This window comes from Scomber scombrus, chromosome 12, assembly GCF_963691925.1.
Source record: "Scomber scombrus chromosome 12, fScoSco1.1, whole genome shotgun sequence".
Classification (NCBI taxonomy): Eukaryota; Metazoa; Chordata; class Actinopteri; order Scombriformes; family Scombridae; genus Scomber; species Scomber scombrus.
Genome location: NC_084981.1, coordinates 27,152,505 through 27,168,293, shown reverse-complemented (window position 1 = coordinate 27,168,293; position 15,789 = coordinate 27,152,505). Strand labels below are relative to the sequence as shown.

Genomic DNA, 15,789 nt, shown 5'->3' with positions numbered 1-15,789 from the left:
ATGGCTTGGGATGAAATTACATGTCACTGCAGCTAATTCACCTGTCAATATATTCATGAGAAAATTTCTATGTCACACCTGTGCATGGCTGGAAAAACAGGTAAAAATGCCTCTTACAGTCCTTGAACTTTGTGTGCCTCAATTTGTATCTTCCTTCCCCTTAACCTGAACCAAACGTTAGTCTCAACACCAATCAGTGACGCATAGATTTAGCCTAACCTGAACCCTAATCGCACACATAGAGGGGGGGAGCTGTATAGGAAACACTATTCTGAGGAGAAACAGACAAGTAAACACGATGTGAACAAGCCAATAGTTTATCCAGATTAACTATTCTGTGTATTTGGAGGTGAAGGAAAGAGTGAGTAAAAACTAAGGGGTGTTTTAAACCTAGAGTTTTGTTTGGTCTGGTCCAAATCAGTGGATGAGCTGGTAAATTAAGTGGATTTTCCCAGTGATCTGGTTACTTTTCACATAGAAGAAATCCAAGAGAACCAAAATGAATCACTATATGTATCATGGCAACCTTCAATTACACTCATAAATGAGTTTACTCAGGGGAGGGAGCAAGAAAAAGCAAAAAGAAGGTCCTCAAGAAGTTCCTATTTGCCATCAATATCAAGAATGAAGTATGTTGTTGCTAATCCAGGTTGCACATTTGCTAAAGGAGCTGTTTAGCTACTAGTTGGGTTAGGTTGAAGTCACATATATAATGTTCCCACCACAAATGAACCACTCCAGAGTTTATTTGGGACTGGATCAAGAATGCATCCTCAAAGGGTCTTGATGCAGTGGTTTTGGTCTGCATTGGAGTACAGTTTCAGTGTTTTGATCTGCCCAAATGAATCGTACCAAAGAGGAAAATGATCCAGAGTCTAATCCAAACAGACTAAACAATGCAGGTTTGAAAACACCCTTTATATCAGTAGTAGTTCTTTATTAAACAGGAAAACGGTGCATGTAGCTATACTAAGTCTGTAATGAAGTTTAAAACAGATATTTTGGGTAGAACATTTTACCGTGTGGCTTATTTTCCTTTTCCAAAAGAGTTTGGATAACTGATGTTTAAAACCAATCTTTTTGTCTGACTGACTTTGTCGTAGCCACTTTCACAGATCTCAGAAATTACCTTGATTACTACCGTCGGTTGTGTGAAACTTGAATTATCCTTTAACGTAACTACGCCCTGAAATGTTGGTTTCATTTAAAATGATTTGATGTGTATCCATCCATGTGTATGTTTTTGTGTGTTTTCATCCTCTCACTTGTTGCGGCAGTAGAGGGCCATGCAGAGGGTTCCCAGGAGGCTGATCGCCATGGCGATGGATGTGATTGACAGCACCTGTCTCTTGTACACCTCTTTGCTCTCTGTAGGGGAAACAAAACAGAGAAAGGAGCCACATTAATGTTTGAACACACACACACACCCTTGGGAAATAAAGTCATAGATCACACACATACAGTATTTGTCGCTGTGTGTGACGGACGGACAGACAGAGAGGACGGGAGAGATGTGGGTTTTTGTGTGTGACTGTACGAGTGTGTGCATATCTACTGGGTTCTCATAGTCAATATTCACAGAGACAGAGTTAATACTCAATTAATACTATACAGCGATCTCGCCATAACACGGAATTAAACATGGGTTTGAGATTTGTACTCACCCACTTTTTAATTTCTAACATCCTTGTTTACAGCACCCAAACAGCCATTTTAAATCAGCAAACAACCAGTTGCAGTGCAACAGCTCTCTGGGGCTTTTTCTGTATCTGCCTTGCAGATTCTTCCCTGTATAAGTGTAATTACTTTTGTGATAAATAAACCAAATAAAACTGAAATAAAATAACAACTTAAACCCATTTACAATACACAAATACCTATTTACAATTCTCCAGCAACACCTGCTATTCTTGATTACCACACAACACACAGCTCATTTTATCAGCTCTACCACATCGAGTAATGGTCCGATAGACACCGATTGCTTTTGAAATGGATGCCACATGTAATGGAGCTTGAATACATGGAGACAAGAAGAGTTATGGCGGGGATGGACACCATTAGTGGAGAAAAATGGAGGCTGTCTTGCTTGCTACAAACATGTAAATCATAGTTGCCTTCAGATACATTAATAGGCGATCGATCAAGTTTTATTAAGCGAGGATCAGACCTTGGAAAAGCACAAAGATAACATAAGGTGTTGGGGTTTCACATTGAGGTGATTGAGACAAATTTTTACTGCGGACAGGTTTGAATGGCCACTTGAGTATAAAAAAGCGGAAGCTCTTAACTGCTGCTTCCCGAGCATGTACGCAAAAATACTGCATCTTGCTCAAGGGTATCCTGACAACAGCCGATGTGAGAGAAGGTTACTAACTCACAAGGAAGACGAGATTTTCAAGCCTGTCTGGGAATTCATACCCGGAAACTCTCCACAAAAGATTACTGCTGCAGCCTTTAAGGTACTGATGCCCACACAGATATTACATAACCAATAACACATGCGCCATGTCATAAATAATCTCTGAAATAACTGATGTACCACATGTCTAATAGTGTGTTGTTTCCACTCTTCTGTATCTCTTTCCCCTCCATCTATATCTAAGTTATGTTTGGGGCCAATGTTGTTTTGATGCTAATCAGCCTGAGTCATCATATTGGCTCATTGGCTATAATTATATCGTTAGAGAGAGCTGGGAGCTGTCCTTCGGGAGCATGCTGGAGGTTGGCTACAGGGAGGGAAAAAAAGAGACAGAGCAAGAGAGAGGATGCAAAAGAGAGGATGCAAAAGAGAGACACGAGGAGGTATGAGATAGAACATTGCAGTGGGGAGGTGGGATGTTGTGAGGATGCAGTGAGTCTTTCTCTTTGTCCTGATACAGACTCAGAAATGTATAATATTGGCTGATACGGAGTGCTGCTGCCCTTTTCTCCTTTTTTTACTTTCAAAAATGCCTGCTAATGGTTTATGAGTTAATTGGTCTATCTGTTTATTTATGAGTCATTACATTTCACTTACCCGTCTTGCAGGTATGTAGAACTGAGTGAGTTCTCCTTATAGGGGATATATCATGCATATTTCCAGGTCTATATTTATATTCTGGGGCTATACTGGAATATCTTTGCATGATTTCTTCCCTCTTTTCTGAACTTATCTTATAATGGCCCTTTAGGCAGCCGGATTTCACTTCCTTTTCTCATTCTTTACTCGAAATGGGAACTTCTCAAATACATCCATAATGTTGAGTTCCGGTTGTGCTGCAGTGCGGACGTGTTTTACCTCAGCTCTCTGCTTTAAATATGCTTTGTGGGTTTTTTCCCCTTCTTTTTTCTTGCATTTGATCATCTCTGCTTTTTCAAGTCATATTCAAGTTCTAGTTTATTTTTTAGTAATTTCACAGGAACAGGGTTAGGGGTGCAAGGTGCTAACACAAAAATGCACAGAAATAGATCATCATAGACCATCATACACACAAAAAGTATAATACATATAAAAAACTGAACTACAATGGAAAGTCTAAGGTATGGTGTGACTGCTGGGGTTTAAAGTGCAGTGTACACACCTGTATGTAAACATAGTGAACACTTAGGCATGATAAATAGATGCATAGTGCAGTGGATCAAAAAAAAAAACAGAGAGCAGAAGAGAAAAAGTTACATTATCTCATATGCGGATTATTATTATTATCCACGCTGGGTTTGGCAATCGCAACATGTTTTCATTTCTGGCCTCATTCCAACTCCGGGGGAAAGGAAATTAATCTTTTAGCGGACTGCTTGGCCTGAATACACGGCTGACATTGGTGTGCCTCACCCATGGGATAAAGTTTATTGACGATTTCAATATCTCCCCCCCCCCCTCTACTTGGAACTGTAATGAACACTTTAAACCTGATGGGGTTCTCCCAAACATCACTGGATCCAAATTACTTCGTCATGCCCTTGGGATGCCATACTCAAACAAGACTGTGTGGATAAGTGCGAAGGACAGCGCATCCAACACACTCACCAATCAAGGAGTTTGTTTAAACTGACAGGCTGAAGATCAGGCACACATTGATGAACTATTAAACACCAATAAAAACAGACATCATCACTCAGGTGACCCCAAGCTGCTCTATTAACCCTCCTGTCGTCCTCCCGGGTCAAATTGACCCCATCCCATTCCTTCCTTCCTCCCTCTTTCTTTAATTTTTCCTTTGTTCTTCCCCTCCTTCCCTCTTTCTTTGCTCCGTCCTTCCTTCCTTCCTTCCTTCCTTCCTTCCTTCCTTCCTTCCTTCCTTCCTTCCTTCCTTCCTTCCTCCTTTCCTTCCTCCCTTCCTTCTCTCCTTACTTCCTTCCTCTTTACCTCCCTCCCTCCTTACTTCTTTCTTTCCTTCCTTCCTTCCTTCCTTCCTGCTTTCCTTCCTCTCTCACTCCTTATTCTTTTCCTTCCTTCCTTCCTTCCTTCCTTCATTCTGTCTTTCCTTCCTTCCTTCCTTCCTTCCTTCCTTCCTTCCTTCCTTCCTTCCTTCCTTCCTTCCTTCCTTCCTCCTTTCCTCCTTTCCTTCCTCCCTCCTTCCTTACTCCTTTCCTTCCTTCCTTCCTTCCTTCCTTCCTTCCTTCCTTCCTTCCTGCTTTCCTTCCTCTCTCACTCCTTACTCTTTTCCTTCCCTCCTTCCTTCCTTCCTTCCTTCCTTCCTTCCTTCCTTCCTTCCTTCCTTCCTTCCTTCCTTCCTCCTTTCCTCCTTTCCTCCCTCCCTCCCTCCTTCCTTACTCCTTTCCTTCCTTCCTTCCTCCTTTCCTCCCCCCTCCCTCCCTCCTTACTCCTTTCCTTCCTTCCTTCCTCCCTCCCTCCCTCCTTACTCCTTTCCTTCCTTCCTTCTTTCCTCCCTTCCTCATCCCTTCCTCCTGTCCTTCCTTGACCTGAGGACAACAGGAGGGTTAAACATTCAGTGTGTCATTACATAGACTTGGGTGATTTTACATTGTCATTTTTAGCTCAAAGCAGAATTATCATTAATCATCATTACAATGGTCATTCAACACTATTTCTACAGGAATTCTTAAAGCTGGTCTCAATTGGTATCTCTTTAAATGACAGGTTAATCCTGAATTAAGACCTGACCATTCCTATTGTACAGTGCAGTGTATATGCATATATAAAAAGTGTATTGGAGGAGCCTATCTATTCCTTCTTGACATAGCTGTTCATTTCCCACCAGCATTTAATGGAGCTTTAGAAAAGGTTCAGTCAGTAAGACAGTCTTTTGCATGCATAGGCCTGTAGTTATATTTCTCTCATGCATGCTGACTCATAATTTCCCTTCATGTTATTCTCCTATGATGTCAATTGAGCTATCAGTTGTTCACGTCTATCCAATAGCACAGCAACACACCAGCAACGCACCTCCATAGTTAGCCTATCATCTGGCTGCTGTCTTTTTCTCTCTCTCTCTCTCTCTCTCTGTCTGTCTTTAGTGTGTTAATGCCCCTCTACCTCCCCATCACCGCCTAGTCTTCACATATTCATCAGCACGACATCAGCCCTCATAAGCCTTATCAGTCTCAGCAGAAGTCATCAACCACCTAGACCACCACCACCAGTGTCTGGACTTTATTATGCTGCTGCTCAAGGCGGAGGCACCTCGATTAATAATCTTCCAGTTAAGTTTAAGCACCAAAAAACGTTTCTGACCAAGTCTTAATTTTATACTACATCATCTGTTATAATAAACAATGATCTTATCTCCATTCACTGTGTCTCTACTGGTGGAAATGTTGTTTGTTCTCAATGTTTTTTTCACCATGAAAAGAAAACATTTCATAACTTGTGCCTAAACTTAGTGGTGTTCAATAAGAAGATGTTTTTATTTTTGCAATGGTGTTATTCGGGTCACTTGGGGGCAATTAAAATCAATATATTTCATCATTTAATTTGCTGGACTTGAATCAGTAAAAGACAAGAAGAGCCTAAAAGGTTTCATCCATCTAGGAAAAAAGCTAAAATTGTATAAAATGAAATAACACACACACACACACTTCAAGAAAGTGTTTTCTTTGCTCGGCTGGGGTGGAAAAAAATGCTATTTTGAGACTATGAAAAAAAAGGTGAAGGAAACAGATTTGTGTTTTTTTAATAAAAGATGATGTCAGGGATTTAGAGAGAAACAGAGGAAAGACTAACCCTAGACTGACATCATCTTGCCTTGTCTGCAGTGCTGTTTGGAGTTAAACTGTCATGTCAGTCGGTAAAATGTTATTAGTGTTATACAGCATATCACATACAGTCAATCTAACATGCTGTATATATGCCTGCAGCGTGTTTGGTGTGAGGCCAATGAGACATGTCGGCATGGTCAAGCAGTACTTCAATTTTTTTTCCAACCCTCCCACACACTGTTTGGACACATCTACTGTATGCACAAACACACTTTCTTGATGTGAATAAATCATACGGCTCAAGAGAGGGAAAGCATGTTCAACTTCCATCTGTGGGGCCGTGGGTCACATCTTCTATTTACTGTATTTCCACTTAAAACCTCCATTTCTGTCCCGCAGAGCTCTGCTGGTCTGTTATTTACAGCAGCATTATGGAAAAATACGATTAATATTTTAGTCTAAAAGGTGGTAACAGCGTTGATATAGAGGTGTTGCTGTGACCTTTTTGTACATATGTAATCATATACAGTCAGAAAGTGTTTTACAGCAGCCATGTTTCCCTACAGGTGAGACGGTAAGAGAGGGAGGAATCAATAAGTGAAAGAATAAGTGATGAAATACCCTTGAAGCAGCTTTGTATATAAAAAAAAAGATGAAATCCAGCAGCTGTTATTGCCTTTACTGTGCTATTTATGACTTTTATTGTCTGATATACAGTAATACCCAAACACATAAAATATACAGTAGTACTTGCTTTAAGTGCTGATACAGCACATTGACCTATTATTGAATGTCTCAAATTATTTAAGCAACAGATAAAAAAGAAATGAAAGAAATCTATTTTTCTTACTTCATCTATCTTACTGCATCAATCCATCCATCCATATGTCAAACTATGTTTAAGGGCCAGTTTAACCCAAGTGGCAACTACTACTGCTCGTGGATGAGGCCAATGCTGACGCAGTGCTGCCGACGGTCGCTAGATGTTGGCTCCAAAAAAGTCATGGCTCCAATTCAAAAAAGGTCAATTTCTGTCTACAAATACTTTTATTCAATAAATCATTATGGTCTCAATTGCTAAAGTTGATCCTTCTAATAAGAGAATTTCATTTTAGAAATTATTGCTCTGTTAATAAGATTCAAAGATGGACTATTGTCGCTCAGTGTTCCCAGTAAACTAGCTTCAATCTGAGGTAGAGGGGTGTGTTTTCAGAGCGTAAAAGGCAACACCCTAAACTCTTTATTTGGAAGTTCCTGGCTCCAAACAGAAAAGCTAGCACTGACCATTAGCTTCTACCAGCTGCAATGCAAACCAATGAGTGATGTCACACCTTGCTATGTCCATCTTTGTATACAGTGTATGCTTCAACCAAATTACAAACTGGCTCCAATTAAAAAAAGGTCAACTTCTGTCTACAAATACTAAGTCAACATTTTTATTCGAGTCATTATGTTCTCAATCGCTGAAGTTGATCCTTCTAATAAGTGTCCAGGTGGTCATTTTAGAAGATATTGCTCTGTTAATAAGATTCAAAGATGGATTATTGTTCCCAGTAAGCTAGCATTAGCTTCAATCCGAGGTAGAGGGGTATGTTTCCAGAGCATGAAAGGTAACACCCTGCACTCCTAAAGAGAGAAGAAAAGCCTTTGACCATGAACTTCCACCAGCTGCAATGCAAAACCAATGCACACCTTTCTACGTCCATCTTTATATACAATCTTCAACCAAATTACAAAGAAAAGAGTACAATAACTTGCAGTTATTTTAGGTTTTATTTGCTCAGATTTTAACATACCCCTCTCTCTCTCTCCTGGATTTCTGCCACCACCCCATTACAAAGGAGATGAATGGAAAATCACTTCAGCAATGTTTATTTCCAGAAACGTACTGCATGTCCTGATTACTCTGGATAATCTACAGACCACGGTGTACAATTGTCTTTGGAAATACTTTTCTAGCACGATTGATGGCAGCAATTGTACTGTCGCGAAGGCAGAAATCTCAGAGATAAATATCTTAAAACCAGGCAAACTCCCCTTGTTGTTCCTCATAGCCTCAAGCAATAATTAACATCCATGGCAAGTTCTTTAGTATAAAAATCTAGGAGTCGATCTCTGTAATCAGAAAACCACACACCTATAAGCTATAAGGCATATGATTAAAGTACAGTCAAACACAGATATTCACCATAGACTATATATAAAATGGACGTAACATCTTTGACGTCACCCATTGGTTTGTGGACTGCTGCTTGGAAAATAGTATCGGATCTGAGAAAATTTCAGGTGCATGCTGGGTAAAAAAAAAACACGGATTCTACTTATATGGGCATCAGGAGGAGCATGAGGCGCCCTCCTGAACCTGTGAACCAATCAACCTGTCAATCACGACGTAGCCAAGCCCTAATGCATACCCTGCTTTATCGTCACATATAAAATCAGGGAGGCCAAAATGTCCCAAATGAACATCATACTGCATTGAAGAAGGCTTTAAACTAGCGATTGAGACCATAAACACATTTTGAAAACGTTTACTGAGGTTAGAAATCAAGTGAGAAGTTGGTGAATTCTCCATTGACTTGTATAGAGACGGAAGTCCTTTTGACACCAAAACGGTCGCCCCCTGGTGGCCTTTTGATAGAATGCAGTTTTAAGTTACTTCTGCGTTCGCATCATTTCAGAGGACAAGAACTCCCCGCTTGATATTCACACATAAACATACACAGAGGTGACTACAGTATGGTGACAGGCTGTGGTTGCATTTTGGCAGCGTGTCTCTCAGGCATACTGTACTTCTATCACTATCAGCTTGAGAACATGCTATTCTGCTCTTCTGAACAACATTTAGGAATAGTTTATGATAAGCGATATCTCTCCCCTATTTAAGTGATTAATGACAAGCAGTGCCAGGTTTGTGAGTCACTGAAGGATTTTTTATCTAATGTTTTGGACATATGGACAAGTCAGTCTGCTGGCAGGCATTGACACTGCCAAGGTCTGATGCAGATATTAGCTTTATTAAATTGTGTTGCATTTGTACAATTATGACTTTAACTGTGGCCTCTGGTTTGAGGGCAGTAAAGTTTAATGTTTATTGGCAGCGCATTGGATTAGATTCAAGGTTGCATTGAATTCGGTGGTTTGAAAATGAGTCGTATTGAATGACTACTCACAGGCAAACCTACAAAAAAAGCTACAGGTATTCTGCACCTTCATCCCAGCTAAGCATAATGTTATTTTAGATCAATAAGCTTTCCATTGTGTTAAAATCTGCAGACAGATCAAATACTATCCACCTGAGTTCTTAGATATCATCTTTAAAATTGGCTCATTTTGGTGTTTCTTTATTGAAATGGCAATATTTTGGATTTTCACAAGCTTAACTGACCTGCAATTAAATATGCAATTCATTATAAACAATCATGTTGCTCCAATATAAAGGCAGCTATAATACAAATTCATTATTTCTGCAGGGACACAGAAAGTTATGAGTTGATTGTATGGATGTACAGTCACATTATGCAGGCCTATTTTGTATAATTCTAGACTATTTAATAACTCATAAAGTTTATACTTAACTGTGTATTAACTGATTGTTTTGGGGCGACGTGGAGCAGGTGTAAGAAATATAACACTGACATATCATCACTCTGTAGATTGATATTTTGAACTTGTTAGCAAACAGCTGTTAGTTTCACATCCAGCAGTTACGGAGCTACATTGTTATTTATTAGAGTCGTGTTTCTGTCCACCTGGTGAATGTAAAGTCCAATATTCACTCTCTTTTAGCTCTGTTTTTTACTCTCTACCAACTTCCTGAGAGAAATATCTGGCTCTTTAGCTGCTAAATACTCCACTATGTTTACCAGCTAGTCTACAACTAACTGTGTCTGTTTGTTATTTGGTGCTGAGCAGGTAGGGTACAGTAGCTTTTTACAGCTTTTTCAGTGCAAACAGCTGCCTGCTGCAGCCAAAAACAACACTAAGAGTGCTGAGAGTGAACTAAAACAGTAAAGTTGGAGCCATACAGCTAAACAGGAGCTGAAACTCCATATAAAGCTATTTCTTTACTCTTTAAAACCCTTAAACTAGGGGTTTGTGCTGGGTCAAACTGTGCCAAAGTTGGATTTAAATAGTCTCAAACCAACCTCCGGCTAGACAAACATGGATTTTGATTGGCCCGTTCTTGGATTTATAGGTCAGGTACCACCTTTGTTCTGCATGTTAGATATCCCTGTCTGTTCTGAGAGCAGCTGAAATTGACAGAAAAATGGATGAATGAGAGGAATGACATAATAAGTGCGAGTAGAGATCAGAGGACACAGACAGAGAAGGACGGGATTCTCAAGTGATTGCCTCACGGCCCTAAGCAATAGACTTTTCATATGCAGACTGCTGATGGTGGATAAAATCTTTATTTATGCAGGTCTGGCCTGCTGGAGTAAGCATGCTCTCTAGGCTGGTCACGGTCTTTTTCCTCTATTACTCCGATGGCTTTATTCAAACATTTACATACTGAATAAAGTCAGGGAAACTGAGGCTATTGCTTTTGCTGATAATTTTCTTTCTTTCATGTTTATTCTATTATCTTGCCCCATGGTCTGCAGACTTATCCTCACCTTTATTTATCTATTGAAAATACTGTAACTTGCTGTATAGTGATAACTCTACTGTGTCGTACCTGCAGCTCGCTCAAAATCCTTCTCACTGGCCCCTAAAAGAGAGAAAGCAACTATGTGTTAATGCGCTAACTTGTTTTTACTCCAATGTAGCACAGAATTGGTTTCAATACTGTTTGCTTTTAAGGCTCTCATGGCTGCTGGTGATGTGTTACACTTCAAAACCCAAAGTTTCATCCAGGTGTAAAGCTGTTGAGTGTCCTGTGGACTACGCTGAATATATATATAGGGTATGCCCTCAAACTTTAAACTTAAATGGTTGCACCCAAATGTTGTTAGCTTTGGGAAATGCAGAATAACCTGTCAATGTCCCAGTGTGCATGTTTGATTTTTTAACCTCACCTCGAAAATTATGCAGCACTCTGGTGAACTTTTGTTGTGTCGTGCTTTGTGTCCTTCATGCATAATGCAGCTTGACTTAATTAAAATTAAATTGACTTACTGTTGGTTAGAACATATGGAATTTGGCACAGCACGAAAACAATGTGTGCTCAAACATGGGGGAAATTCTCCTGTCAGTGGGTCCGTAGCAACTATATTTAGGTTGAAAGGTTTAAAATTGTGTAAAAATCTGCTTTACTTGCCAAGAATTGAAAAGCTACCACGTCACAGAAACAGCTCTGAATCAGACGCTGTAACCCAAAATATATTATTAAGTTCATTGCTTTCATTTTTATCTGAAATTGTAAAAGTAATAGAACCTTAATCTCATCTCAAGTTTTCTCCAAAATCATCAAAATTGAATTGAACTGTACAAGATCTCTAAACCTCGACAAGTAATCACACACTTGTTATTCTGCACCCATTTTGCACAGAATTGACTGCATGTTCTGTTTTCTGGCAGCAGCAGTAATAGTTTCGATGGAAAGAACCAAACTGTGCCCGCTAACAGTCAGTCAACACTCATTCCTAAACAATCCCAGTAAATAAAAAGAAAAAGAAAAAAAATCATGATGCTTCTTGATTGAAAAGTGATCTCTGGAAAAAGACACTGCAGTGATTCGTACTTCTCACTCCAACGTAACATCTGTCTGTCTTTCTTCCTTCCCGTCACTCATTTCCTTTCTCTTCTTTGACAATGAGCAGCACGGGCCTTATGTTTTGCAGTCTCAATGCGTTTCAGTCCCCAAGTTGTCAAAGTCAAGCAAGGAAGGGGAAAATGCTTGCTGAACTTTTTCTACTGATTGACATACGTGCCATTAAATCCTGTCACTGCTGTCAACATGCATGTACACCCAACCCAAACACGTCCGCCAAGTTCTGTTCATCTTTGCTGTGTTTTTTTTTCTCCCAGACTGCCTCCTCCTCCCGTAACAAAACACACCTCAGGCCGTCCAAACGGAAATTGAAAATCAACATGACTTAAAATCCATCCTGCCCCAAAAATAGCTGCCTGTAACACTTTACTCTCACATTGATTTACACCCAGGTGGAACATCTTCCAGTCAGAGCTGAGTGATCTCTGATGGAAAGGAAATATTGATGCCAACATGACTGACTGACTAGATAAAGTGAAATTTCACCGCCCCCTTCCCCTTCCCTTTTTTTTTTTTTTTTTTTACCAAGCAATATGAAAAATGCATTAAGAGGAAGATAAGATTGAAGAATTCCTGAATATATTCTGTGTTTTTATTAAAACTTGGGTGGGTGACGTCCTGGGTGGAGAGATCTCAACCTTCAGACTCATCCTTTCTAATATTAACCTCAGAAACTGACTCCATTGGCGGACTCTCTATAAATCATGCATGGGGCTACGGGTAACACAAGATACAAGACAGACGACCATAAACAACTTCTCCAATTTGGGCTGCGGCAAAGCAAGTCCAGTAAGGAGATTTTTATCAGAGAAACTGCAGGAAAACTAAAATAAGTGATGACAACCAATGACAGATACTACATGTGAATGAACAATAAAGTACAATCTTATCATATAGAGATCATATTGTTTGTGAAAGTATGATTTTACAATGGCTGCATGTGTTCAACTCAACATGTTTTGTTGTGCTTTTCTTATAGATGTAATTCCAGATGTTTGAAAATCATTGCTGTGTGAAGACGGGTGAAGAGAAGAGTAGGTCAGGTAGGTCTTTCTTAGATATACAAGCATTAACAATGGGATGTGGAGGGCCTCATGTCTCTGTTTGCTTTAGGCCTCAAAATGACTAAATCTGCTCTACCTATAACATTTGGGTTTTGGCCATCATTCATAATGATTGTAATAACTTTGTACTTTGTGCTCTAGGAATAAAAACACATTGTTAAACCAAAATTCGAGGTTGTAAACAGATAAATACAAATTTAAAAAAAGGTGGAGGGCCCCATGTCTCTGTTTGCTTAAGGTCTCAAAATGACAAGATCCGCCCCGCCTATAACATTTGGGTTTTGGCCGCCATTTATAATGATTATAGCAACTTTATACTTTGTGCTCTGGGAATAAAGACACGTTGTTAAACCAACATTTGTGATTGTTAACAGATACATAAACATTGAAAAAATGGCGGAGGGCCTCATGTCTCTGTTTGCTTAAGGTCTCAAAATGACACAATCTTCCCCGCCTATAAGATTTGGGTTTTGGCCATCATTCATAATGATTATAATAACTTCGTATTTTGTGCTCTAGGAATAAAAATACATTGTTAAACCCAAATTAGAGGTTGTAAACAGATAAATAAAAAATTGGCCCCATGTCTCTGTTTGCTTAAGCTCTCAAAATGACTAGATCTGCCCTATTGGATTTTGGCCGCCATTTATAATGATTATAGCAACTTTGTACTTTGTGCTCTGGGAATAAAAACACATTGTTAAACCAAAATTAGAGGTTGTAAACAACAGCAGATCAGCGAAGGTACTTTATTTGAGGGTAAATGAGAAAAAGAGACACTTATAATGTATAATATTAAGAATAATAATCCCCCATTACACAAGAAAACTGTGTAGTACTGTAGCAAACACTATATCATTCATTGTTTTGCTAATACTGTTATCATTTCTCTTCTAAAAAAGCTTGACTAATCCAGCGCTTTGCTAACCTGTCTTATTATCTTATGGCTTGTGTTTTTTCTTGCCCCATCTGACTTCTTCTTGGCAGTGCTGCCATGTTCCCAAATCTCAGCAATTAACTTAACGGCCAAAATGAAAAAATGAAAAATGGAAATATTGGAAGTCTGGTTTTTGTTAAAAAAAGCTTTATTCGTGCTTTCGGCATCAGTGTCTCATTTGTCACTTGATTGGCTGTAAGAGATGAGAGAGATTTAAATACTTATCATTTGATGTATTTCTACATTATTATGTTCTTGAACTAAGTGCTCAGTGTTGGTTTGTTTTCTGCACCTGTTCCAAATACCTTCATGCTGTGTCTATTTTAAACTCCTTGCTGATTAAAATGAGACAGTTGATTGTTTGACAGTTAGTTAAATTATAGTTATGTAGATTTCTATGTCTCTGTTTAATGTGTTGATCTGACATTCCTTTAACCCTCCTGTCGTCCTCCCGGGTCAAATTGACCCCATCTCTTTTGACTGTTCCTTCTTTCCTTCCTTCCTCCCTCTATCTTTAATTTTTCATTCGTTCTTCCCCTCCTTTCCTCTTTCTTTGCTCCCTCCTCTTTCCATACTTTTTTCCTCACTTCCTTCCTTCCTTCCTCCCTCCTTCCTTCCTTCCTTCCTTCCTTCCTTCCTTCCTTCCTTCCTTCCTTCCTTCCTTCCTTCCTTCCTTCCTTCCTTCCTTCCTTCCTCCCTCCCTCCCTCCCTCCCTCCTTACTCCTTTCCTTTCTTTCTTCCTTCCTTCCTTCCTTCCTTCCTTCCTTCCTTCCTTCCTTCCTCCCTTCCTCCCTCCCTCCTTACTCCTTTCCTTCCTTACTTCATTCCTTCCTTCCTTCCTTCCTTCCTTCCTTCTTTCCTTCCTTCCTCCTATCCTCCCTCCTTACTCCTTTCCTTCCTTCCTTCCTTCCTTCCTTCCTTCCTTCCTTCCTTCCTTCCTTCCTTCCTTCCTTCCTTCCTCCTTACTCCTTTCCTTCCTTCCTTCCTTCCTTCCTTCCTTCCTTCCTCCTATCCTCCCTCCTTACTCCTTTCCTTCCTTCCTTCCTTCCTTCTTTCTTTCCTCCCTTCCTCATCCCTTCCTCCTGTCCTTCCTTGACCTGAGGACAACAGGAGGGTTAAAGGACAGTGTTTCTTCTTTGATTCAATGTGATAGCAATGTTTCTTTGTCATGTCAAGACTAGTTGAACTTTAGACCCTTGTTTCTATCTGAGGGTTGTTCAATTACTTTTAGAGTTAACTGCAGATATTTTCAGATCCTGTATAAGAGTACTTAATACCAGGCTGAGTACCAACTTGCCAGACAGACAGAGAGAAAAGGTAACTGGATGCTATTCTCTGTTTCTCAAAAATATGATGCATTGTACCTCTGATTATATCGTTTGATTACATTATTTCACAACCTAAAAATTGCTCTCTTTGTGTGTTTATTGAACGATCGAGCAATTCTCCACTACAGCTGGCAGCTGATTAGTAACATCTAATTATAATCATACGGGTATACATGGCGGTGTTTATAATGTGACACACAACACTGACTGCTCTGATGATTTGTTCATGCTGCCCTACGGCACCATCCACCAACTCAAATCCCTCCTTATATACAAAGCTATTTGTTTTATTGACTTCTCTATGATTACATGTTCAGATCCTCTTCCTTTAAATATAATTGTGTTTTGATATAAATGGTAAATTCCTCGATGCAAATGTCTTTGACTGAGATAATATTAGCTGTTTTCCTGAATACTAATTTATCATCAGATTTTCAAAACCCACACCGTTGACCCTCCTGTTGTCCTTGAGTCAAGTAAGGAAGGGAGGAACAAGGAAGGAAAGGAGGGAGGGAGGGAGGAAGGAAGAGGAAAGGAAAGGAGGGAGGAAGCAAGGAAGGAAAGGAAAGGAAGGAAGGTAGGAGGGAGGGAGTAAAGAAGGAA

The 15,789-nt window shown here is 39.7% G+C and overlaps 1 protein-coding gene across 1 annotated transcript in view; it reads right to left on the bottom strand.

The window, feature by feature from the left end:
* Positions 1-15,789, bottom strand: part of LOC133991875 (pro-neuregulin-3, membrane-bound isoform) — a 469,463-nt gene that overhangs the window by 43,550 nt on the left and 410,124 nt on the right. The window contains exon 6 of the mRNA XM_062430470.1: positions 1,266-1,368. Within this exon, the coding sequence (XP_062286454.1) occupies positions 1,266-1,368 (103 nt within the window). The remainder of the gene's footprint in view (positions 1-1,265; positions 1,369-15,789) is intronic.